Source organism: Ambystoma mexicanum, chromosome 5q (genome assembly GCF_040938575.1).
Source record: "Ambystoma mexicanum isolate Mex_15411 chromosome 5q, UKY_AmexF1_1, whole genome shotgun sequence".
Taxonomy (NCBI): Eukaryota; Metazoa; Chordata; class Amphibia; order Caudata; family Ambystomatidae; genus Ambystoma; species Ambystoma mexicanum.
The window spans coordinates 1199679421-1199706862 of record NC_090933.1 but is presented as its reverse complement, the minus strand read 5'-3'; the positions used below and the strand labels follow the sequence as shown (position 1 = coordinate 1199706862).

Genomic DNA, 27442 nt, shown 5'->3' with positions numbered 1-27442 from the left:
CATGGGAAAGCGCGTGTTGGTTTGCGATAGAGCGCGTGCCCAAATGAATTGCGCAAGTGAATTTTAGCGCATGTACATTTTTAATGCGAAAGACGTTTCATGGGAAAGCGCAAGTCCATTTTGATTAAGCGCAAGTTGTTTTTAACGCGTGAACTATTTTACGTGAATTACGTTTCGTTTCTCCGCGTGAGTTCGGTAGCGATAGAGCGCGAGTCCATTTTAATTAGCGCATGTTAATTTTATCGCGTTTACGTATTTTTTCACACACGCGGGTTTGGTAAAGAATCGCGTGTGTATTTTAAACGCGAGGACAATTCTTCACGTCTTCTGATTTCACGTGTTTAACGCACACGCTTATCAAGGAAGAAACTATACATTCTTTGTGTAAATAAGGAAACAATTCACACGCAGAAGGAAAGCAGCATTCCAGAAAGTTAAAGAATATTTATTTAATGTAATTTATGCAAATGGAATTCAATACTTCAGAGAAAGACTGCATTTTATAAAAGCATTTAAAACTACATAGAGTTAAAAGAACTTTGAAGCAAGAAGAATATCTAGTTCTGAAAGGTGTTTGCAAGGGCCATCATTTTAGGATTCAAAAGAGACTTGAGTGGCTTGAACTATATGCACTACACAAGATATTATTTACAAGATATTCCACACAGATTATTAGCCTCTAAGTCTTTTACTGAGGTTTAAGAGGTAAAGAGTTTAGAGTTTATTTAGAATAATTTTAGAAAAGAAGTTTATATTATCATATAAGTAACCAGGTGTATTTGTTTACCACAGATACCAGAGCCTACCAGAAGGTTGCAGGGCTGCAGTGTCTCCGTTGTTATTTTCTCCAAATTCCCCTTTCCCTTTCTTGGGGTTTTCAGCTCAGCTTATATTTAAGGGTTGATAGGTGAACTCCTGGTGAGGGTCTTTGGGGCCAGCATCAGCTCCTGTGGAATTCAGTCAAGCCGGACTCTGACACCATGTTAGAGTGAACCTGACAAAGAGAAGCCGATATTCGAGAGAGGGTTTGAGCCCGGAAGAGGGGGGCCCCGGGGTGAAGAGCTATCACCCAACTAAAAATCAGAGAAGAACTCTAGAACTTTTATTGAATCTTTGTTTTGAGACTTTGAAATTGTCAGGCCCTCGAAAGCAAGAAAACATAGCTATCAGAGGTCCTGGTATCACTAAGGAACTTTCTAGGGATCTGCACCCAGAAGAGGAGGATCCAAGGGTGAAAGCCATCAGCCAACATGCAAGCAGAAAGGAATTTTTGTTCATTATTGTAAATACATTAGGTCCACGGCGTCAAGAGACTTTTTGGTAGAAAAGAGACTTAACCACCAAAGGCCCTGATTGCTGAGAGCAGAACTGTTGGCTCGTGCTGGGAAAGTTGGAGCGTGTGCTGTGCTCTGGAATCCTACTTTGTCCTGTGCTCAAAACGTGGGGAAGGGAGACTGCATCCCGACTCATTATAAGAAAGAAGTGAGTGTTCACAAATAAACATTATCCCACACTTCTTTTTATATTTACCGTAAGGATTGGCAATAGGTTTTTCTTAGTATAGGCCCTTCTATTTGACAAGACACCACAAGGACCGCCTTATTTTTGTTTGATGGTCGAAGCTTGCTCCCATCTTAGATTTAAGTTTAGATTAGGTGTTTTTCCAACCTACCTTTACAGTTTAATCAACACCCTTGAACTGTGATCACTTGTGTCTGTCTTTACTGTTGCCACTGTGGGTTTCTTACACTATTCATGAGTGACCTATAGGAAGCCTCTGCATGCTCTCAAGGATCTATAGTTGAAGAATCCACCTCTGGAGAGGCTTCAATGCCACTTGCGTTCTGCAAGGAATCAAACAAGTGTTCCATTCTTGATTCCTCCGAAATTAGAACCCCAGGGACATTTGGGGTTCCATATTCGAGTCCAAATGGAGGAGTGCTCTTTTCAGAGGACTAATCTTCCTCAAAGATAGATGACATGGACTTGAAAAAGTATTTTTTAGGTAAAGGTTTGAAAACCTTCACAGGTTCCATCGACAATGTTGATGACTTTGACGTCAAAGATTCCGACCCGTGACTCGACGGAGTCAGAGGAATGAGGTTTAGGCCTCTCCTCGACTCGATGCTTTGAATGCACTTGAGGGGTCGACTGTTTAGAGTCTGGGCTTCAGGGCGTGCAAGCTGTAACTTTAGAAGAGACTTTTCTTGCCTTAGAAGGCGCAATTGGATCATGGGACTTTTCTGTTTTTTTTTAGAATGAGCCGGTGCTACTTTTTCGAAGATTTTTAACATTTGGAGACGAAAAGTCTCCCACTCGGACTTGACTGGGTAGGCTATTTTGCGCTTGGCAGAGGAGTCAGAAGACAGAGCTGGACCTGTGATGCCTTTTCTTGGAGACAAAGAGTAATGGGAACCACTGCGAGATCCTGAGCGCTTCTTGGAACACTTAACTGATGGCCTGGCAAGAGCCCTTAGATTCAATAGCTGGGCACATTAATACTCTATACCCATCGTTAGTCAGTGATTTCTTTCCTTGATGGGCCCAGCCACTTTAGATAAACATTCCACACCAGCCAGCCACAGCCACCAGCTTTGGTCATGTGCCACCCCCATCAGTGTTTGATTTTCTTGATGGGCTATGGCAATTACAATCGCTCTTCATCCAATAGCCTTGTGTATAGAAACGGAGCGGCAGATTGCTTTCAGCAACACGTTAGTCTTCCCTCCTGCCTCCGATAGCAGAGACTATGTATATGGCCCTGCAATCGGAACATGAAACAATTTGTTACTCCATGCAAGCTAAACCTCTCTCTTGTCTGTCAAGAGGCCAAAAAGGCACTGTATTTTGCAAGGTCTGGTCAACTATGGGCCACTTTTACAGTAAATGGAGGGCTGGGTTTGTTCTGCAGTTTTCCCCTTGCATATTGTATTCCAGTCTAAAATGGCTTTAAATTAACACAAAGCATGGTCTGTATTACTGAGGCTTTAGCACAGCAAAGTCGCACAAGTCGCACTAGCCAGCGCCGCCAAACCCTGCCATCTATTTTCAGATCTCAAAATGTCTTTAGTACAATCATCATCTATCCTTTGCCATGCAGATGGTTACATGAACTGTTGCTGTACTGTTTGCATGTAGCTGAAATACTAGAGCTACAGTAGGCAGAGACAAGCAAATGCCTTTGGGCTCAAGGAAATTCAAGTATCACTGGTGACTGCAGCTCAGAGAGTATGGGGCTCAGAATGCAGCACACCTGCAAGCACAGTTCATACCTGACTGCCCTCAATCACATGCCTCTTGCTGGGGTAGCATGTAGTATCTGTGGGCCCAACACAGTGAAAGCAGTACTTTGACAGTAGAGACATCCCACTACTGAACTGACTCTTGTCACCTATTCCCAAGCAGGATTAGGGCCATGGAATCGCCCATCAGGTATATTACCTTTGCCATTCTTCTGCCCTCCAATTCTTCCACCCAAACCAGGCAGTAAAGTGGAGGAACGACTCTGCATCATGCACGGTCACACTAAAAGCCACAGTACTACTCCCACCCAAAACAGGCAGCCATTTCCATCCAGCACAGCTACTCCATCAGTATAGTGTCATAAGCACAGCATCAGACATTCAGTCATATACAGTTATGTACAGGCACATCATGAAGGAGTATTTGAGGAAAACACCAGCTCTGTATCTCAGTCAATGATATCTCTGTCCCCCCACATCAAATAAAGTTCCCCAATTAGGTCCCTCCACTAACCCCACTAGACAGTGCAATGTAGAAATGCCATGTGAGAAATAAAAATACATATATAGAGGAAGAAACAGAGTGAGGGAAAGAGAAAGAATGAGAAAGGAGGAAAGAGAAATGAAGACAAGAAATGAAAAAATAGATTAGTCAAAAAATACAGAACAAGCATGGGGGTGACTGTCAAGGAGAGAGGATAATATGATCGGTTATTTATAACGCGCTTAATACCCAGAGGTTTCTAAGCGCGGACTCTGGGATCAAACCCGTGGTGCTCTGTGTCGTCTTGCTTCCAAGGCGAGCATGTTGCCCCTGAGCTATCCTCCAGAGACAATGAGTATGAAACACAAATAGGAGGACCGGTTTAATGGATAATGTGATAAGAATAGCAGTGAGCGAGCGAGGGAAAGAGTGAGATGTGAGAGAGGGAATGATCTCATAGGTGAAGAAGAACAAGACTGCCACTGAGATGTGGGATGTCAGAAAAGGACAGGTGTAGTGCAGGAGTAAGGGAAGGAGATCCACAGGTGGGCAGTGGGATGGGTGAACATAACAGGTTATCAAAATAGTGTGAAGATGATGGTACAGGAAGTGGGAGAGGATGTGTCAAATAGTAGAAGTGGCCTGGTTATAAGAACATAGCCGGACGGATACCACAGCTGATATGCAGGATTGGGGTTCCTTACCCTGAGAGCTTTGGGAGCTGCAAGAAGTCTACCTGATCACCTGGAGCTCAAAGAGACCACTCTACTCCTGGGATTACTTCAGATTCTTGGCACTGTGCTATTGAAGTCAGGAGCTCCGGAACACAAAAATACAAGGATGATATTGGCTGCAAATGTCAGAAATACTAGCTCCTCCAAATGCACTCTGCCCACACAACCCATCTCTCTGGGCTGCTACTCCAATTCTAAAGTAAAGTCAGGGTTGCTGAGCATGATCTTGGAGGATGAAATCTCTATCCTTCATACCTCCCTTCGTTCCATGCTTGACTCCATTCTCCCTTCCCGTCCATTATCTTCATTTCACAGACCTCCACAACCCTGGCTATCCCCTACTCTCATTTACCTTCAAATCTCACTTTGCAAAGCCGAACGGACCTGAGAGAAATCCCAACCCGCCCTTGATCTTACCATTTTATTTCTGTTCACTTTTAACACTGCCAAGAAATTGAACTTCTCTGATGTTACAATTTCTCTTTCACTTCACTCTCGTCTTTTCCAAACCCTTAACAATATTCCTTCTTTGAGTCTTCTTGACCTGTCTTGGTCCTTGCATCTCTCCTCTTCTGACTTTGCTAAGTATTTCATTTCTAATGATTCCCTTATAAGTTCTTCCTCCACTTCTACCCCATATCCCCTACTGATCCTTCTCATGTGCCCCCTTCACTATTATCCTCCTTCTTACGTAATGATTCTGAAACTGCCTCTTCTAACCCAAGCTCACCCTATAGCTTCTCCTCTTGAACCCCTTTCAAATTCCCTTATCCTTCAATCTTGCCTTAATTTCTCCCCATCTCACATGTCTTAGCATGTTTATTCCCATACCCAATAAATCTTTCCTTGACCCTACAGCCGCCAGGAATTCCTGCCCTATTCCTCTTCTTTTCTTTCTAAACAATTGGAGTGTGCTGCCTACTCATATGTCTCTTCCTTTCTCAATCTACACTCACTCACTCCCCTACAATCTGACTTTCACCCTTCTCACTCTACTAAGACTGCTCTTCTCCACATCTCCAGTGCCTCCGCCTATCACACTAAATTATCCTACATTGTGATCGTCCTTGATCTGTCCACGGCATTAGAAAATGTTGATCATTGCACGATTAATCCCTAACTTACTGCACATGGAGTATCTGGCTCAGTCCTTTAGTGAGTTATTCCTATCTTTCTGATCCAACGTATTCTGTTTCTTGAGATGGACATTTCTCCACTCTGGTCGTCTCCTCTGCACATTCCCTCGAGGATTGCCCTGTGTTCCCTCTACATGAATCCTCTTGTCACTCCTAGGCTTTTTGTCCTCTTCCTCCTTTACTGATACTATTAACACCAATGTTTCTAAGTGTCTTTGTGCCGCCCAACACTAAATGTTTTCCCACTTCCTTCACCTCAACAAAAACTGTAGTGCTATTTTTTACTGCTACTACTCTTCCTACTCCTTTGCCTCAACCTACATTTTGTTCCTCCCAATTCGCTCCCCTTTTCCTTTCTAGCCTGAAATATTTTGACTCTTCTCTATCATTCTCATGACATACTCCTAATATTGCCTACATCTGTTGGTTATTCCTTTTTAATATTCACTGTGCTCCTCTATTTCTATCATTTCAGGATACCAAACTTCTCATCATATTCCTCATTTTCTCTTGTACTGATTTTTATTCTGCGCTCCTTATAAATCTCCCTGCCCCTTATCTTGCCTCCCTGGCCACTATCTTTTTCTCTGGTCCCTTGACCTGTTGCCCCCAATAGGTTTCATTGGGGCCCACTAACTGTGGGCACTTCCCATATTGCACCATTTGGTTCCTTAAAGTAACCCAGTAGCCACAGCCTTCGGCCACACCAATTACCCCCACCTCACAGTAGCTGCAACGTTTCACCTCTTTTGTATCAATCTCATTTTTTTTAACTTCTTTTAAAAAAAAAAAGTTTTGCGATAACGACGGTTAGTATAACCCTGATACTAGTAATGTACTACAAACAACCCCGGTTATCTGTAAAATAACACTGATTACCCATAAAATAACAAGGTTATTGTACAATAACCCTGGTTATTCATGTGACACACTTTCATTCCCGATTACATTTTCTACTATAACCCCGGTATTGCTGATATAACGCCAGTTATGTGAAAATGTTTGAGCTCTGAACTAGATCCTTAGCTCCCTGCAGCCCCAAACTCCACAATTTCACATGGTGTCCCCTTTCCCCATCGTACCTCTAGCCTGATGCTATTTCATCCTTTTTCCTACCCCAAATGGCAAATTGTTTCCACTTTTCGATTTCGGCCAACCCCAGTTATACCCATAATAACTCCAGTTATCTCTCACATAGAACAAAAAGAAAAAAATGGATTTTTCATTTCTGAAAATCCTCTCTGCTGCAAAGCACCGTGGGAGATATAGCTATAATTGTGGGAGAAGGAGTTATACCCTTCTCCGTCAAATATTTGAACAACTACTGGATGGAATAATCCCAGACCCCTCCCAGAAATTGAGTAAATGCTTAGTGCCCAAGTTGTTTCATTGGTCCAATTGCGTCCAGCATTTTCTGCTGTGCGCTGCGCTGACTTTTTTCCTATGGTGAAATGAATGGGTGTAGCCCGAAAACAGCATTTTTTTTGCTTTCTTAATAACTTTTTAATTTTTTAATAAACCTTCCACAAGCCTTCGAGTCTGAGGAAGGGAGGAAGGGGGCAGGAGGGTGGGCCTTGACAAACGTTTTGTTTGAAAAATATCAGCCAAATTCGTCATGCAAGTCAAATATTGTTGGCAATTCAATGTTTGGGTTTCCTATGAAATATATATGTACATATGAATGATGACTTGCTAGGAGCAGCAGGTCCTAAGCGATTCCTAGGTTTTCCCAGAAGAGCAGGTTCTTGAGGTCCCATCTGAACTGTGGGAGCATTGGAGTGGTTCAGATGGCGACCAGGGTGGTGTTACAGCACGCTTATGCACAGAAAAAGAAGAGCCGTTTCCTGATTTTCGTTTCTAGAGTTTAGTCTCAATGTAATGTGTAAGTGTGTTGGTAATGTGGATTAACCTTCAATTAAAAAGATAAAAAGTTTACATTTACTCTCATGCTCATTTCTGCAAACAGGATTGCTCACTTTCGGTTTACAGTCCTCATGCCCAAATGAGAAAACGTCTTATCTGGAAGGGACCCAAAGTGGCACATCTTAACATATGTAATAAAGAAAGGTACCTCTGCTCCAGCTTTGCTGGCTACCACTCACCTTTGGGTCTCCTTCAAAGATGACCTGTCCCATGAAGTCAGTATAGAACACAGCTTCTGCAATAATTGAAAACCAGGTCAGGAGATGGCAAACACACAGCCTCAACAACTCCTTTGGCATTTTCAGCATTGAGAGCCACAGAAGTTTCACAGTGGTTTCGGTTTCTCCTTCTTCACTCTCTGTGTCCCCACTAGAGTTGGTGGTACCACTCGGATTCCTGTGTCGTTGCCTCTGTCGCTGTCTCTTTTGCATATCATATATATCGTTCATACTGCGGGAAGACTTAATCAAGAGGATGGCATTTGCCCGCCGATAACGATAACGGCGAGAGCCTATTTTCCCATAGTACGAAAAGGTATATGAAGGTTGCCGGTAGAACATGGTTCTCCTCCTGCGCATCGAGTTACAAGTAGTTGATTGCTTCATGCCTATTTCAGTTTGTCCATTGATGGAATCTTTTGGTACTGAGCTATTGCCGTTGGGAGCTATTCTTTCATTCGTGTGATTATCAAGCAACATCTCCTCTTCTCTTTCATTTTCCCTGAGGAATGAAGACAAGCGGTTGAATTTGGACTTGAGAAGTTCCTGACTGGTGCTGCGTGGAGTGTTTGGGTATGAAGTGTCCTGAAAAATGGAGGGCTCAATTTCATTTAGAAAATGCAGATCGGATTCAAAATCTAATGTAGCATCAGGCATGTGAAGGACAGAGTCACTTTTGCTCCTTACAATGCCCACCTCCAGAAAATCCAGATTAAGGTCGTTCTCGGACTGCACATCATCTGGAAACAATGAGTAGGGCTCTTCCTCATTTATAACATTGAGTCGAGACATGGGTGCCAGGCTACCGTTGTACTTTACACTGGAAAGCGTGTCTGCTTCATCATCAATTCTGTCTTGTTGGGGGTTATACTGTTCTTCCTCAATGCTAAAAAGGTGAAGGGCGACAGAGATAGAGAAAATGATGGCTGCAAAGAAGAAAAGGACTTGTTCTTGAGACTTAAACATACTGCCAAGGAAGGTTTGAGTCCAATCCAGTCCACCAAGCATATATCCAATTGCTCCTCCAAGGCCTGAGAAAAGAAAATAGGTCTTAAAATATTTTGGACATTACAAAGTTTTTCCCTTGAAGGCAGTACATGGTTTACTATATATGCATAATGTTTCTGGATCTCAAATATACTAAGGGTCTGATGGCACAATCCCATTTGAAAACGTTCTGTGAATCGGGCCCTAAATGTGCTAATAATACAACCTGGTGATTAGACATTTGTTTTTATTACAAGAAAACTGATCATATGTTGTCTAGGGAATTTACTGACTGAAAGGTTACTCACTGTAGCGACACTGGTAGTCTTATTACATAATCCCCTTTCCTCCGTACTCTTGGGTTGTTCCACAGAACGGGGGACAGGGCAGGAGCGTGTTGCTAAGCAGCATGATATAACTTTTTCAATGCGAGCATGCCTTTTGGCATGCCGCACTAAGTAACACTTCTGCATGGCCCGCCCGACTGTCCATCCATCGGCCCTTTTTTCAATTTATAGCTTATTAGCTGGGATAGTAGGAGGGAATATGGGGGAAAGGGGACTATGGATTAAGAGTACCCGTGCCACTATGGTGAGTAGCTTTTACATACTCTTATGTCTCATCCCCTTTCCTCAATACTCTAGGGAGATTCTAAAGCACCCTAAACATTGGGGGCGGTTGGGGTTACACAAGATGGCTTGTCTGAAAGCTGCATCGTTTCTCGAACTGTAATCCAAGGGATAGTGTCTATGGAATAAATGTGTGGTTGCCCAAGATTCCGCTTTACAAATGTCTTGTAGAGGTACATGTCTTTGAAATGCTGCATGTGGGAAGTGTGCAATGTGCGTTTTCAGGCGCCCTTTTGGTAATTTGCACAACTTTTTTGTAGCAAAAATTCTTTTTTGTGAATGAGGCCTACAGTCTGCATTTCAAGCCATATTCTGAAGCACTTATCAAACATCACAGCCACAAACGGTTCAACAATGCTACACACCATCATGGTTAAGGTAAACTCATTCTTCAGCAAGGGCTGTTTGCCTACCTGCTGAGAAGGCGTGTATATTAAGTGCCATATCTTGCTCCTCATTGTCAGCCACATCCAGTAGGTAAGCCCGGATCGGTCCTTCTGTTGCATCAGCGCTGAAATCCAAAACCACCACGCCAAGCACTGTCAGGACTATGCCGATTGGCTGCTTATCAGGGACATCTCCAATGGCTAGACCTGGAAAACAAAGTTCAAACGATTTTTGGCATTGAAAAGCATCATTAAACATACACATTGGTGCATGATTTACACTGACTTTTACAACTAAAATGACAATTGCTCTCACCATCTGCCAGATATTCTACTATTGTGAATACATAAGAGTGATGGGTCAACTCTGGAACTTGTCCAATGAAAGACGTGCCCAGAAATGGCATACAAAATACCCATGGGTAGGAAAAAGCTTTACAAACCAGTGACCTTCAGCCTCGTAAGTGTTAAGAGAGAAAATCTCAAGCAAACCCTACGAGGATTAGAAAGGAAAGAATGTTCCTTTCAGTGCAACTGCATCTCATAACAAGCGATAAACCACTTGTTGATTTCATTGCACGTATTCATGTAATAGCTGATGCCAAACTGCTGACCTTTAATGCCAGATATGTGCACTTAAAAATAGAATACGCTGTTTGTGTTCTAAAGAAAGCCATGTAGTGGCAGGTACAACCAATCCTTACTTAGTAACATGAAAATAAGGGATACCAAGACATAATACAGCATGAAACCAAACGGTGTCCTGTGATGTTACCGAAAGAAAAATACCAAATTAAATTTAAGCGATAAAATACCGAAAAATAAATATATACGGGGTGGGGGTAATCGGGTTTGATGACACACCCAACGCGTTTCAAGATCTTTTCACCAGGGATGCTTCACTGTGAAGATGACTGCAACTTAATAAAGAGTGCCCATGAATACACTTAACACTTGGTTATGTAACATTTCCATTTTTTAATGTTCGAAAATGTAAATCACTGTAAACTTAAGTCACCTTAGAAATACATAGTGCAGAAATCTTGGAGACATGTAACTCATTTGTTAAATTAAGTGGGTCCCAACCAAAGTGGGGACTTGTGCCCTTAAACAGAGTAAAACAAGTAAAAAAGGGAGGGATACTGTGTCTTATGCAAAAATATTACTCTCCAAACCTGCGCTGTAAATTGCTGCAATCCATGCCACCTCATTCTTTTGACAATGCCCAAATCTGTGAAAAGGTGAATAATGTCTCCTAAATCACAATCTCTGCACCTAGATTATCATATTAATCATTACTATGCTACTGACTGGTTTCTTACCATAATGGGCTATTGGGATGAGAAGTCAAATGAAATATGCTTCCTCGTGGTAAGTTCCTCAGAGTACAAAAACAAGTGCATCTACAAATCGAAAAAGGATGGGTATTCTTATATTCGCCAATGTGAACCATAAAAATTACTGTGCAATGTATATAGTAACGAAAATCCAGTATGAGGCTCACCTGTATCTCCTGATGGAAAATAACCAGATGGCTATGATGTGGATCCTATTCAAGGTCAATATATTTTGAGTGATTAACCATACACATGGTTCCCAGTTAGCGTACAACCATAGTTCCCGCATGGATAGCCTTTGATACACCACATGGCATTTCAATTCCTTGGAAGTCACCTACACGGGTGAATATAACGATACATGAAACCTGTGATATCATTTGCGGCAACGTGCGCAGTGACATCATCACGTCACACGCACGGTTATAATGACCACAGCCATCTTGGCACCACAACGCTGCAGTAAAATTAAATGCAAACGTTGGTTGAAACGTGAGGCTCCACAAATACTTTTTGGTGAGTGATCCTGGCAACAATAGCAAATGGGCTAGTTTGATTTTATAACCTAACCTGCTATAGGAACCTCTCTCTAATTGAGATAGTACTACTTATGTCTTTTAGGGGGAGATTACTATTATTCATTGACCATCGTATCTACCTGGTTATTCTCCATCAGGAGATACAGGTGAGCCTCATAATGGATTTGCTTGGGACCCACTTAATTTGACACATGAGTTACATGGCTCTTCGCCCTTATTTTTCTTTAGATCCTTGGTCACACCGGTGGGGAGATAAATGAACATTGTCTATAGACCAATCACATCACCAGAAGATTTCTGGACTTTTTATTTATAAGGTGACTTAACAAGCTTACAGTGATTTAAATTTTCAAACAAAAAAATTGAAATGTGACACAACAAAGTGGTGTTAAGTGTATACATTAGCGCTCCTTTCTAGTATCTTGAAGTAATCATCACAGTAGAGCACCCCTGATGAAGAGTTACATCTTGAAATGTGTTGGGTTTCCCATTAAACCTGAATTCGTGAAGATAAAAGATAGTTGTGAAATGTTTATTCTTGAGCAATGACCATTTCAACACTTACCTTATTGACAATTTTGAAATTTCTTCACAGTATATGTTCATATATATATAAAGTAACATTTTGGCAGATTATTGTCCCTTGATAGTGTGCAGGGACAGGAGTACCCACATTTTTGGGAACGTATTCCTTGGTATTGCATATTAGTATAGTCCATGTGCTAGGACTGGGTTTTCTCCCCTGCACCAGAACTTATCTATATTTGATTGAATCCATATTATTTTCCAGATACTAACTATATACGATAAAATAGGAGTGCATTATAGACCATTTGTTGTTGTTATTGTTCCTAGGCCTTAACAGACCCAAATGAGCATCTCTGCCTGACAGGAAAGTCTTGACAGCATGGTTGGAATGTCCTCAGAACGTCTCAGAGTCCACAGGTCCAAGGCTGCCATTCCCTTCAATTCTATCAGGAAGGAGGGCAAGAGAAAGGGATCATCTAGTAGTAACATTTCCAGAAATGATGCATCTCATGCAAGAGATATCCACTAAAGGGTCACTACTCTCACTTGTTCTCTCATGCCCCAATTCCAGCATGAAATGTCCTGGATCAAGGAGAAGATAACACTGTAGCATCCAGTTGCTGGAATATCTGAAATAACTTGAATGCTAGTCAGTCAAAATATTTGAAAGGACCACCATGTTAGCTACCTGGTCACGTGATCATTCAGGCAGCAATGGAAACAACGGTCAGATCCACCAGTTCTTCCAACCGCGATTCACCCTGGGGACCTATGCACTGTACTATCTGACTCATTATGAGATGGTCTGTGACGCCAAACAGTTTATGCTAGTGACTCTCTCCTCTAGGGACTACAACCCTCACAATCACTACCATACCACACGGAACAAGGCTGCTGAGCTTAATGGCCACTGCCTCTACCAGAATGATCACCCTCCCTTTGACGCCTGGATAAGTTTGGACCATCGGACTTCCTCCTATGCCTCCTCAGACAGCTGAATCGCCTTTCAATGCTGAAGTCCCATTCAAAGGAGAAGGACTATCCACCACTACACAGAGCTCTGCAATGGAGTGGATCAAGTAAGATGTCCTGGATAGAAGATGGCAATCTCACTGTTGATGGTAGGACTTGCCAAGCTACGGTTCCCCAAAATCTCCTAGATCTATTTCCTTATTTTACCCACTACTGCCGGGGAGTGAGGGGGGGATTGGGGGATAAGGGGAGTTCAGGTGGGGGACACTACCCCACCTTCTTACTACCTGCCAAAAACATGAGCAACTGTGTTCACTGGGATGGAAATAAACTGGATTTCTTGAATTTCAAAATTACAAATTCCAGGTGATAAACATCGATCAGATGGCATTAGCAGTGTCCCTTTTTTAAATATTTGTCCTAGCCCATGACTACGGTTACAATTCCCAGCTAGGCTGCTATTGGTCTATGATCCAATATGAGGCCCTATGGGTGCAAATAAAGAGTAAACGTGCTGTAAATGAATCTCTGTATTGCACTCTTTAACGAGAACTAAAAGTTCTGATCAGCCAGCCATAATGTAGGTATCTTAGAGTTTAGCCAAGCAACAGTCACCTTACTTAAGGATGGCCTTGAGCAGGATCATGTACTTAATCCCTTCAAGATGATGAGGGGCTCAATGGTTGAACTGTTGCACATTTCTTCAGGGTAACAATTCTCATCCACCAAGAGGATATTTCAAAGGAAATTTGAAGTAGAAAAAGTAATCTAAAATAGGTCACCTCTCAGGCCTAGACTCCTTTGTCTATCAATCTATCATCCGCACGGGATACACATATCCATGGAGGAAGTCAAAATGAACTGTCACAGGGGAGGTTTAATCTATAGCACTCTGAAGCTTGGGCCTACCAGCCCGGCACAGGCACTGCGGGACTGCAAATGCGTAAAAAAACATGAATGATGGATCAACCTGAGGAAAACCACACTTGAAGGGTTAGGTACAGGGGACCCAAACGTCTACGTGGGAGTGTGGCCCTTAAAAATTAGACCCTCAGGCTAGATTTAAACTACAAGCTCTTGAAAGGGGCTGTGCATAATATTTGATGAACGCTTTGAATGTACCTAAAGGCTGTGTTTCTCGGGTGCTGCAGCAGAGTAGGATGGAGTGTTTAAACCTCTGGCACAATTTGAGGCAACTCTTTGGGAAAAAGGACTCTGTACCATGTTTAAATAACCACCTGGGCATCTTAGTTGTGGGAGAGTTTTAGACACAAGAGTACACATCATTATATATGGTAGTCCATTTGAGATAGTCACACATTCCACAATACCACCTAGTAGCCATAGCTGGAAGTTCACCACCAGTTCTGAGCCACATCAGCATGGCATTGCGGGTTTGCAAATAAGCCCAAATGCAAGCCCTTTTTTCAGGAAATTGTCTTAGAGCTGCAGTGCTATTTTATACATAGCTTAATAAACCAATACAGACATTTTGGAAGGCTGTCAAAACAACAGAATACCTGGTTTCTCCCCTTTTTAGGGATCATCAGTATAGTCTCAACAGCCTTGGGGTTGGAGAACTGGCGCATGTATACAAAACACCAATAAAGTTATGGTGGGTTTCAAGAGGCTTAGAAAAACCCTTTCACCTGAAATGTGAAAGTAGGCTAGTTCATTTGAGCCAATTCACACATTCCACAATGTCACCTAGTGGCCATCACTGGAATCTCCAGCTCTGAGCCACATCAGCATGGCATTGTGGGTATGCAAATGAGCCCAAATTGAAGCCTTTTTCTCCAGGAAAACAAAAATAATATAAGGAACAATGCTCGCTCATAGATAGGTTTTTATCCATTGGACAAAAATAAAACTAAAAAGGTAAAATCGCAATAGTGTGCAAGTTCTTTCATTTGTGAAAGGCAGCACACCATTCTTCGATGGGTTTTTAAGCTGCTGTACTGAGTACTGTGTATATTGTTCGCTCAACACAAAACAAGTTGTTTCGTTTAGTTTATGAGGAAACAGTGGGCAATGTGCTAGTCCATGATTCTGTAAACAAAGTATATAGAATAGCATAGTGTTTGCGTGCTCAAACTCTTTCCCCGGACAGATGCTCCGTTGTTGGAACATGGATAAGCTCAGGCATCCTAGCATGTTCCTTCCTCCCACATCACTATTTAGAAGGCCTAAGGTGACCGAGCAAAGGTAATCACTGCACATCTGAAAATACAAAACAATTCATGGATTTCAATTCTCGCACAGAACTTCCACCATCAGGAATGCAAGTGGGCAGACAAAACAGATTGCCAAGGGCACTGAGGACAGACAACACACGCGCCATCTGGTGAAGCAAGAAACGTGTTTCTCCAGTCCCCCAAAGATGCTTTTCTCAACACGGTGAACACTTTGCAAATGCCTGCCCAGGAATCTACTGCACTGTAAATGGCCTCCCACCGCAGCTGCCCCTTCCCGCCCCTCCGGCCCCATTGTGGGAGCAGCGCGTGTTTCATGCTCTCACAGAACGCGACCATCCTCAGTATCTGGCCCGAGAAGAGCCTGTGCACGAATAGAAAGAAACTTCCCACAACAGACTTGTTTTCGGTTGAGAAAACGTTTACCAGGTTCTAGCCTTTTCGACACCGTCTCTTAGAAAAGATCAAGAAAAAAATAGGCGAGGAGATAATTTTGGGAATAATGCTGGAAACAGGATGCATTGTGAGATATGCGTTAAAAGGAAAAAGGGTCACAACAGGAAATCGTTCCCTGTGAACAGGTTCCTGCCGTTTTCCCATGCCAAGTATTGGCTCCGTTTATCTCAAAGCCCAACGGGATTGCTCTGGCAGGACCATTGTCCTCCCTATACAGGGCCACAGGGAGCATTTTAGAAATGCTGACTCTGCTATCTAGCAGAGAGCATTGGACAATACTCATGGGGAAAGGGTTGAGAAAAGAGAAGAAAAAAAACTACTCATTGGTACGGAGTATCATGCAGCAATACTGAGAGTAGGGGCAGATCTAATAAAAACATGTATGTGCAAGTAATGTTCAGATTTACATTCGAGGCGTATTTTGTCATCTACACTCTTGTGCAATATAAATATTGCCCGCACTGGCGACTCTCAACAATTCACATAGGTCCAGGACCCAAAGTCCAGAGCCACTGAACTTGTGCAAGTACCCTACACCTTGTAGAGGTGGAAAACGGTGCGCTATATGGGGGAGCCTCAACTACAAAATGTTTGCAAGACATTAGCTAGTATGCATATGTTGATGGCTAAATTTCCCTACAGGGTAGGAGTGGGCTATCAATTTATCAAGGTCTACTCCAATCAGCCCATATGGACCAGTTTTAAAGTACGCTTGGAATTGTACCTGTACAATGTCAAATTATTCCCTGTATAGAGGCACCTGTAACATTTATATATATTCCTAGTAGAAAACTACCTGTACTGTGCCAAATTATTTTATGTATAGGAGGTACCAGTAACATTATGATATATTCCTAGTACAAAAGTACCTGTACTGTGTCAAATTGTTCCCTGTGTAGAGGCACCTGTAACATTTGTATATATTCCTAGTAGAAAACTACCTGTACTGTGTCAAATTATTCTATGTATAGGAGGTACCAGTAACATGATGATATATTCCTAGTACAAAAGTGCCTGTACTGTGTCAAATTGTTCCCTGTATAGAGGTACCTGTACCATCTTTAAATATTTCTAGTAGAAAAGTACCTGAAGTATGTCAGCATTATTCCCTCTATAGAGGTACCTGTACCATCTTTATATATTCCTAGTATAAAAGTACCTGTACTGTGTCAAATTATTCCCTGTATAGGAGGTACCTGTAACATCTTTATATATTCTAAGTATGTCAAATTATTCCATGAGCAGAGAGGTTCCTGTACTATCTTTTTATATTCATGGGAGAAAAGTACCTGAACTATGTCAAAATATTCCCAGCATAGGAGGTACCTGCACCATCTTCATATATTACTAATAGAAAACTACCTGAATTATGTCAAATTAGCATCGTTATTGACCTCCTCTCAGCCAATCAGAATGTTCACTGTCAAGTCAAGGTACTGGTGTTGACAGCATTCTGAACATTTTGTCTTGAAGCAGACAGGGAAACTACAATGCAGTTTCCAGGCTTGGTATTTAACACATGAGAGAAAGCTAAAACATTGGAAAATGCTTCCACTTTTTTTTTTATAGAATCATTGTTTACTTTTACATGACAGCTAGTGCATGCTCATGTCAAACTTGTTCCAACTTGCAACTAAAATGCTTTACTTATGCTTTACTTATGAAGGCAAACATGCTATTTAAATACTACAAAATTAAACCACGTGTAAATTACTGACTCAGTTTGTCTTTTACTTTTCTCACTCTTAAAGTAGCATTTTTTACTTCACCACCAAAACTCCAAAACATATATTGCTACTACCACCATGTGCTAATAGCCTTATAGAATGACACTGACCCCTGTCTCGGCTTATTCCCCGCATAGAGGTTCCTGTGCCTTCTTTATATGCTCTTAGTAGAAAAGTACCTGAACTATGTCAAATTATTCCCTGACCAGAGGTTCCTGTGCCATCTTTATATATACACATAGGAGAACGTACCTGCACTGTCCTTTGAAAATCTGTTCACAGAACCATTTCTAATGTCTATTTAAAGGTCCAGACCCGAACGCATGTATAATTATAACATGTTCTCCCCATTTTCATTCCCTACAGAAAGCTACCTGCCCTACTCTTAAAGGAGTCTCCAGATTAATTATTGTGCTGTGCCTGCACACCCCATGTAGAGAACAACCTATAGAGAAAGGAGAAAGATGTGCACAGGCCTAGAGAATGTTGGAAGATTGCATAACCGGAGTGTCCTTAAAAGGGCCGAGGACCAGGTCAGAGACCATCACATGTCAGACATGTAACCAACTCTTCCCAGCACCAGACATACAAGCCCCCTACGGCTCTCCAGAGAAACGAGGATGAAGATGTGGGATGTTTTGACCCACTTTTGGTCTGCCATGTGGCATCACTGTGTTCTTATGGTACCAAAAATAGCAAAATGGCCGCAAAACCCTTATGCGCACCAAAACCTCTGAAAATCGCCCTTTGCAAAGCACAAAAAGATGGCTGCCCAATTTGCCATGCATGTTGTCAGTTGGTGGAACAGAGATCTCACTCCTGAAACATGTCACTGGGCTCCACAACATGTGAAAATGGAGCATGAAACTGTAGAATGCCGGTACGAAACACCCTCAAACATCCAAAATTCTTGGTGGGTGCTACAATTCACTTAGTGAAAGAAGTCCTTGTGAACTTATAATGTCCTGAAAAGCTGAAAGCATCAAGGGATTTCCACAGAAAAAGTGGCCCGTCTGTGAATCTGTCAAAATCTGGGTGCAGTACCATGGGCCGCCTGAATGACAACTGTCAGTAGCCTGCCTGATTAAACTTTAAACATGTATAAACTGAAATCAAATGTTTGCAATCTAAGAGGCCTGTTGTTGAGAGTAACCCATCTTGTAATTGTTTTGATTCCATGGTTTAAAATCTTGAATAAGTATTTATTTGTTATTTGATCCCACAAGTTTGTTTTATGCTAAGGGAAAATTCAACAGAAGTAACAATTAAAGTAAGCTGGCTAAAGCTACCAAACTGGAATAACAGCTTTCCTCACAGAGGCAAGACTTCTCCTTCCACCAGGAAATCACACCAAAGCGATAATAATAGGGTTTGGGAAGAACCTGGTCTGCATGGGGAAGGAAACCATGGCAAACTGCAAAGCAGGAAATGCTAGGTGCGAGGACAGTTGTAAAATGGCCTCTGCCAAGAGAATGCTTCTGAACTGAAGGGAGACAAAAAGAGGCAGACCCGAACAGCGATCTGTGGCTGAACATTCACAAGGAACATTTTGTTTAAAGAATAACTTACCACTTAACATTGTCAAAATGTGATTTTACACCAAATGTATTTCTGCTAGAAGTATGAAACTTTATACACATATGCCCATGTTATATGCGCACACTTAAAGAAATTTGCTGCTAAATTGGACATTGTGTTCCTGTTGAAAAGGGCGAAATTCAATGAAAATCAGACACAAGATCCCACAGGGACGGTGTTTTGAGGAGTAGCTGCTACACAAAATATGTAATCTGTATATGTGATTGTTATAGAGGTTACTCACGTGTAAATATGTCTTGTGTCTAAAGTAGATTTTGTGTTCAAGAGGCTAGGGGTGGACTCTAAGCCTCATAAACCCACACTATAAAGGTGACACACTGTTTATCTCCTCCTATCACGGCAGAGAGGAGACTCTGACCAATTGCCCGTCAAAGGGGTGAGCTTAGGCTAAACCAGCACACACACCCCCTTTATCATAGCATACACAGAGACAGCAGAGGGCAGATAAGGACAGACAGATTCACTCACTATCCAGACGCTGGCGGAGCACCCTGCTGTAGAACTTTACATCTTCCTTGCTCCAGACTCCAGAAACTTGGCAAAGCAGAAAGACCCATTGCATAGCTGAACCAGTTTCAGCTAGGACTCAAACTCCAGAACCAAAATCCCACAAGGGGTCCGAAAGACAGCCGGGCTGCGCTGTACTGCTTGCCTGCTGATAATTTCCATCATAACCAAGAAGGGCAGATCCAATCCAATCCTGTGCCGTGACCAGAGTGCCATTGCAGCTCCAATCCAGTCCGGTACTGTGCGGTGACCAGAGCGCCTTGACGCTGCCCAATCCGATGTGCCCAGCAGTCCGTCTTAAAACCAGATTCAGTTCCCTGACCAGAATCCTGACGGTTCCGGTGAAAAACATATCTAGTGATTATCTATAGAAAGAACTGTGTCACTAGCATATGTACTGTCCATAGTCAATCCCTATCTTAAACCCATCCCATCTTGTATCCAAAACCTGTGTTAAAAATATTTTTGAACTGTCTGAACTCTCCATCCAAACCATTCTATCTTCCTCCTGTACTAGTATTGTTAAAACTATATTTGTGCTGATAATTTTTCATCTGAAGAAGGTGAGCTCCTCTGCAGGCAGTCACCCTGATGAAGTGGCTGTGTTCCTGTGTGGTATTCCTTTATTCATAGTCATCCTCTAGTGTAAGAAATCCCTTTTGTCATTTTAAAAGTGCATTCCTGTTTTCCATTCTTGCTCCTATCTGGAAGAAAATGACCTCCACTAAAACGTCCATAACTTCCTCAGTTCCAAAATTTCAACTTCTGCTTGTAGCCAACATCCACAGCTTTAAATCGCATCTAAAACCGCATCCCAAATCCATACGGTTATCCCGTTATCGCGATAATCGCGCAGTGAAAAGTTAGCGGCAAATTTGTTTAGGGAAATTCTGACACGTGTAAAACAGCTTTTGGGTGCTCCCGACTTCAATTTTCAGATTTCAAATTGTTTCTCGGTATTAAATCATTGCTAGTGGTTGTGTGCAACTATCCAAAGCAGCTCCCATAAGAATTATAACAATTTCAGCAATTTAAAACATATTTAGTATTTTTGCCCAGTCCATTCTAAGATAACTTTAAAACCATTCTGACAGCTTGCCAATCAATTTTGTTTTTCTCGTGTTGCTGGGGGAAGTGGGATTGATATTTCGTTTGAATTCTGCCATTCCTGAATACCTGCTCTCTCTCCTCCTATCTCTTTACATTGCTTATTGGGGGTTGAGGGGTGTGCAGGGGGAACCTTTAACCACAGTGCTATCTGACATGCACACACACAAAAGTATTCTTTCTGTGCTGAATTGTTTGCTCACTATTACTCCTTGTGTATTAAAGAGATTATTCAGTGTCACATCACCCCATTGGTGATTATTGTGTACCCATTAAAACATAGTGTGATTAAATTGTGAATACATAAATAAATATTTTAACTTTGCAAACCAGCCCGATTCCCGGTTCAGTGTGACCCGGGTTGGGTAGTGGGGGGGGGGAGGGTGGTGGATTTCCAGGAGAGGGGCATGATATGAGTGGTACATAGTTCAGAATAAAGAACTTTTAGACAAAAATAAATAAGGATTTCAGTTGTGCATTACACGCTAGGCATTGACTTGGGTGTGTGCCGGATTGAAATCACTTACAAAGAAAAGGGCCCTTGCTCCCTGTTGCTCTACTCCTCTTTACAACAACCTAAACATATGAGAATACAATAGCACTGCACATTGTCAATGTCTTATCTACCCAGGGTGTGTGTATATATATATATATATATATATATATATATATATATATATATATATATATGAGAATGCATTACTTACCGTAAAAGCATTTCTGATGGTTGTATCTGCTTAGATTCACATGCTGTGCATAGGTCCGACATCCAGTGGTCACTGCGGAGTATTGCATTTTGTTTTTCGTAGTCGAAAAGGGGACGTCGACAAGGCGTGTCTGAAACACTATCCCTATAGTGACGTGCGTTGTACCCACAATCCCTCACGCGTCGAGGTCCCTCTGTTTGTATTTTTCTGCCCTGAGGGAGCCTTCTAGACGTGAGTGAGTACAGAAAAGAGAGAGATACATAAAGGAAGTCTATGTTCCTTCCATCCGAGCGGGGAGGAAGGGCGGGCGCATGTGAATCTAAGCAGATACAACCATCAGAAATGCTTTTACGGTAAGTAATGCATTCTCTTCTGATGTTTGTTAATCTGCTTAGAATCACATGCTGTGCATAGACTAGCGAGCAGTACCCGGAGTTGGCGGTGGGTTATGAGAAGGAACAGTAGAGAAAAGGTGTCGTAATACTGCCTGTCCCACCTGGGAGTCAGATCTAGAGTGTGTATCTAGACAGTAGTGTTTTGTAAAGGTGTGCACAGAACTCCAGGTAGCCGCTTTGCAGATGGACTCAAGGGGAACATTTGCAATGAATGCTATGGATGCCCCCGTGCCTCGAGTAGAGTGTGCTCTTGGCCTAAAGGGCAGTTCTCTCTTAGCAAGAGTATAGCAGAGAGTGATGCATTGAGCAATCCATCTAGAAATAGTGGATTTTGAAACTGCATCTCCTTCTCTTCCTGCTGCCACCGAGACGAAGAACTGATTAGTCTTCCTCAGTGGTCTGGTTCTTTCCATGTAGAACATGACCGCTCTGCGTACATCTAGTGTGTGCAGAGTCCTTTCTCCCAAATTGGAAGGATTTTGAAAGAACGTTGGTAGTTCTATAGATTGGTTTACGTGGAATTTAGAAATAAATTTCGGAGCAAACCTAGGGTGAGTGCGTAGAACCACTTTATCTTTGTGAACTGTAACGAAGGGGTCTAGAATAGAAAGAGCCTGAAGTTCACTTACTCTCCTGATGGAGGTGATAGCTATTAAAAAAGCAGTCTTAAGCGTGAGGTGTTTAAGAGATGCTTTGTGCATGGGTTCGAATGGAGAGCCCATGAGTCTGGTAAGTACCACATTAAGGTCCCATCCGGGAGCTGGGTCAGCTATCGGGGGGTGTATTCTCTTTACTCCCTCCATGAAGGCCTTTATAACAGGGATCCTCCACCACGACACTTTGAGTTGGGAAGTGGTGTATGCAGAAAGTGCAGCTAGGTGGACTTTAATGGAGTTAAACACTAGACCTGAATCCAATAGGTGGGTCAGGTATAGGACCACATGTGTGGGAGAGCAGTCAATAGGGTTGATGCTTTTACTCCTGCACCAGATGACAAATCTTTTCCACTTGCTAGAATAGCAGTGGCGAGTGTTCGGTTTTCGGGCTTCCCTGAGGATGTCCATGCATCTTTGCGGGAGTTGTAGATGTCCGAACTCTATGATCTCAGGAGCCAAGCTGCTAAGTTCATGTTCTGGGGGCATGGATGCAGAGTCCTGCCTTTGTCCTGAGACAGCATGTTGTACGGGCAGGGGAGTTTTACTGGGGGGGATAGAGACATCTCCATCAAGTGAGCGAACCATGGTTGTCGTGCCCACATTGGGGCCACTAGTATCATGGTCACTTGTTCCTGGTGCATCTTGTGCACCACTTTGTTGAGAAGGGGAGTCGGGGGAAAAGCGTAAACAAATTTCCCTGACCATTGCATCGACAGACCGTTCCCCTTGGATTGGTTCTGGGGGTACCTGGAGGCGTAACTTAGGCATTGTGAGTTTTCCAGGGTTGCGAACAGGTCTATTTCTGGGAATCCCCATTGTGTGAAGACGTCGAAGACGATGTCTTCGTGCAGGCGCCATTCGTACTCTTTGGGCAGGGGGAAATCTCTGCTGAGACTGTCTGCTAGCAGATTGAGTTCCCCGGGTACATGTAGTGATAGTAGGAACATGTCCTGTTTGAGAGCCCACTTCCATATATTCTGGGCCAGCTTGGACAGGCCTGGAGAGTGGGTGCCCCCTTGCTTGTTGATGTAGTACATGGCTGTGGTGCTGTCTGTAAGGACCATTACTGTTTTGCCTTGTAGGTGTTCCTGGAAGGCTCTTAGCGCCTTGAACACAGCTAGTAGCTCCAGTAGATTTATGTGTTTGGATGCTACGTTCGGAGTCCACACTCCGTGAGCAGTCTGATGGGATAGGTGCGCCCCCCATCCTGTGAGGGATGCGTCTGTGGTTAGAGTGGCTTCCGCCGCGGGTGTGGCAAAGGGTTTCCCTTTTTCCATGTTTTCCTTTGTCCACCACCGTAGCGAGAGAACTAAGGCCTGCGAGACCACAACTAGATCCTCCCATAGTCCGCTGGCCTGGCACCACTGGCTGTTGAGCCACTCTTGCATTGGGCGCATGCGCAGGCGCGCGTGAGGTACCAAATAAATACACGACGCCATCATTCCTAGCAAGCGCATTGCTTTGCGTACCGTCACCTCTCGACCGGTTACATATTGAGGGATTTGAAACAGCATGTTTTGGACCCTCTCTTTGGAGGGGAAGACGAGGCCGTCCTTTGTTTGAATTAGAGCCCCTAGGAATTGTTTGATTTGACTGGGGTCTAAACTGGACTTCTTTTCGTTGATGGAGAAGCCCAACTGGAACAAAAGGTCTACTGTCTTTTGGGTATTGGAGAAGCATGTTTCGTAAGAATCCCCTGTTATGAGCCAGTCGTCGAGGTAAGGGTAAACTGGGATGGACAACCTGCGCAGGTGGGCCGCTGCCACTGCCAGCACCTTCGTGAATACCCTTGGTGCTGATGCTATGCCGAAGGGTAGCACTTTGAACTGGTAGTGTTTGCCCTCTATCATGAACCTGAGGTATTTTCTGTGCGCTGGCAACATTAAAATATGAAAGTATGCATCTTTCATGTCCAATGTTGTCATGTAATCTCCCTGAGAAAGCAGTGGGATTACTTCCTGTAAGGTTACCATACGAAACTTTTGGGGTTTGATAAACTTGTTCGCTGGGCGCAGATCTAATACAGGGCGCATGGTTAGATCCTTTTTGGGTACAAGGAAGTACACTGAATAAATACCTTCCGTTACCTGAGATAGAGGCACGACCTCTATGGCTCCTTTTTCCAGCAGTTGTTGTACTTCTTGGAGAAGGATGGCAAGATGTTCCGGTGTCATGCGACGTCCCCTCGGGGGTCTGTAGGATGGGGAACTGTTGAATTCGATACAGTATCCGTGGGCTACGGTGGACAGTACCCAACGGTCTGACGTTATCTCCTCCCATGCAGGAAGAAAGGATGTAATCCGGCCCCCGACCGGTGTTGCATGGGAGGGGACGCGAATCTTCGCGTCACTTGGAGTTATTGGGGGCTTGGGAGCCTCTGGGGGTGGATCCCCGACCCCTCCCTTTGCCCCGGCGTTGGCCTCTTTGGCTGTACTGCCCACTATTGGTTTGGTAATTGGTGGCAGGGTATTGCTGATGTTGATTTTGTTGTTGGTGTTGGCGTTGGCCACGAAAAAAGCGTTTGTTGCCATAGCCGCGCCTGGTAGTGGGCTTAGAGATTTGGTCAAGAGTCTTGATAGTGTCGAACTCTTTTTTAGCCATCTCTAGGGCTTCATCTACCGCTTTTCCGAAGAGGTTAGCGTCCTCGACAGGTTTATTTATCAAAGACGCCTGTGTCTCTGGTTTAAAGCCTGAGTTGCGCAGCCATACATGGCGCTTTAGGAGTATTCCTTGTACCAAGGAACGACCTGCTGTTTCTGCCGCGTCCAGAGAGTTTTTAACAATGCTCTGGTTCACTTGGGTTCCTTCGCCAATAGTTGACAGTAGGCGCGTACGTAAAGGCTCCGGTGCTTCCTCGGCGTCTTTTCGCAGTTTGGCCCACTGCGCGTCTGCGTAGCTTGCAAGCAAGGAATTGTTGTTGGCAATTCTTGCTGAGAAGGCAGCCGAGGAAGTAACTCTTTTTGCAAGGGCATATAGCCTCTTGCCCTCCTTGTCCGGGGGTGCCTCACTGGTGGAAAGTGGTACCCCTGCCCTCTTTCTAGTATTAGATACCACTAGGGAATCCGGAATGGAATGTCCCCTAATGTAGAGGGGGTCTGAGGGTGAAGGAGTGAAAAGTTTTTCAATCCGTGGATTGACCCCTCTGATCATTGCGGGAGTGGACAGCGAAGGTATGATCCTTCTCTTCACTGAAGCGAGGAGTGGAATGGTCTGGCTGACCGGGGGTTTTTCTTTAATCACTCTTTCTACAAAGTCCAATTCTGGAGAGAGTTCCCCGGTGTCGAGTTCGAAATGCGCTGCTGCTCTGCGCAACAGTGCATTGAACGTGGGCTGATCGTCAATTGGAGACGTGTTCCTAACTGGAGAATTGTCCGGAGGAGTTAGGTTTAGGACATCAGTGTCGGAATACACTGATGGTGATTGCCAGGGGTGTGAAGGTCCCTCTTCTGGGTTAACCCCGAAGCCTTCTTCTATAATGTCTGTTCTGTCTTCCAGACATTCCTCCTGGTTCTGTTCTTCATTGTCCATGAAATCATCTTCTTCCTCGAAGTCTTGTTCCTCCCCAGTGAGGTCATATACATCTTGGAAGTCTGAGGCTGTGTCCTGCTGGGGATCGACTAGCCTCGGATTTTTGGCCCTGGGGTCCTCCTGAGGCCCTTCTCTGGTCCTCTTGTGAGTTTGAGAGGCCTGGGTGCTCATGAACCTTTCCATCCTCTCCATACAGAGGTGGAGTCTTTCCATTGTTTCATGGGGTACCCCAGAGCGGTCTGGCGAGGGAAACATAGGGTTATCTAACTCGAAATGGCTCGACCTCTCCCAAAGCGTCGAGGAAAGTGTCCCGTCGCCCTCTGAAAAACCTTCAGGTGTGTCGGGAGACTCCCTGACTGAAGGGGGTAGTCCCTGCTTCCCTTCGGGCTTTTTCGGCGTATCCTTTAACTTATGCGTAACGCTTGACGAAATATTCGGCGTACGCTTTTGGGCGTCGGCTACAGCGATCCTTGCTAAGCTATCGGCGACTCGCTTGTCGGCGACTCGTTTGTCGGCGGAAGCTTGAGTTTTCGACGCTATGGGTATCGAACGCTCTACGGCGGTCTGCGCTTTCTGTTGATGCGCATTGGCCGATGGTTTGGTGGCAGCGCCCTTGTTTGCCGAAAGCCCAGTCGCAGGTCGCGGCTGCGGTTGCGAGAGAGGCTTCGAACCCGAACGGTCCGAGGAGGCCGCCGGTGGAACCTGCGTCTCCTTGGGCGCCGAAGGTCTTTTCGACTTCGTCGAAGAAGAGCCGTGGGTTGTGTGTTTATGTGGATCTTTGTGTGCGTCTGTGTCGCCGGGGTGTTCATCCCCATAAGCAGGGCGTGAGCCGAGCCCGTCGGGGCCGGGGACAGACGACGAAGCGCGTAAGCGCTCCTTAGAGGGGGTTTCGACTTCCGTAGTGGAGGTCGTGTTATCGCGTTCCTCGTCACTGTCGGTGGTAGCAGCGGCGGGTGAACCTTCGGCCTTCGACATCGCGTAGGCCGCCCACCTTTTAACCCTTCGGTCTTTTAGAGTTTTAGGCTTAAGAAGCCGACAAGCCGCGCACCTTTCCTCCTTGTGATCGAGGGGCAAGCAGCGGTTACACCGTGAGTGCTTGTCCTTCCAAGTGAATTTGCCTTTACAAAGTGGGCAAAACCTAAACGGTGTCCTCTCCATAGCCGAGGCAATAAATCGCGATAAACACCCCAAGGGAAAGGAAGGGGAAAGGGAAAGGCATTCTCAGAAAAGACCCAGAGATGTCCCACGACCCCACTCTCCCTACTGTATATGGCCTGCGAGGCCAGGCCACGTGTTCGGCAGCGCCGAAGGATTTCTTCCGCTCGACCCTCCGTCGAAGATTCTTTTCGGCGGAGAACAGCTTACAACTGCGTCGAGGGAGGGATTATTAATATTAGAGAAAAAACGACCAAAGGTCGAGGAGTTGCAATGTCTCTCGAGGAGCTCCGCGTGA

At 44.0% G+C, this 27442-nt stretch overlaps 1 protein-coding gene across 1 annotated transcript in view; it reads right to left on the bottom strand.

The window, feature by feature from the left end:
* SLC45A4 (solute carrier family 45 member 4) overlaps positions 1-27442 on the bottom strand; it is a 560586-nt gene that overhangs the window by 94930 nt on the left and 438214 nt on the right. The window contains exons 4-5 of the mRNA XM_069621710.1: positions 9767-9946; positions 7699-8768 (exon numbers count right to left, since the gene is read on the bottom strand). Coding sequence (XP_069477811.1) covers positions 7699-8768; positions 9767-9946 — 1250 coding nt within the window. The remainder of the gene's footprint in view (positions 1-7698; positions 8769-9766; positions 9947-27442) is intronic.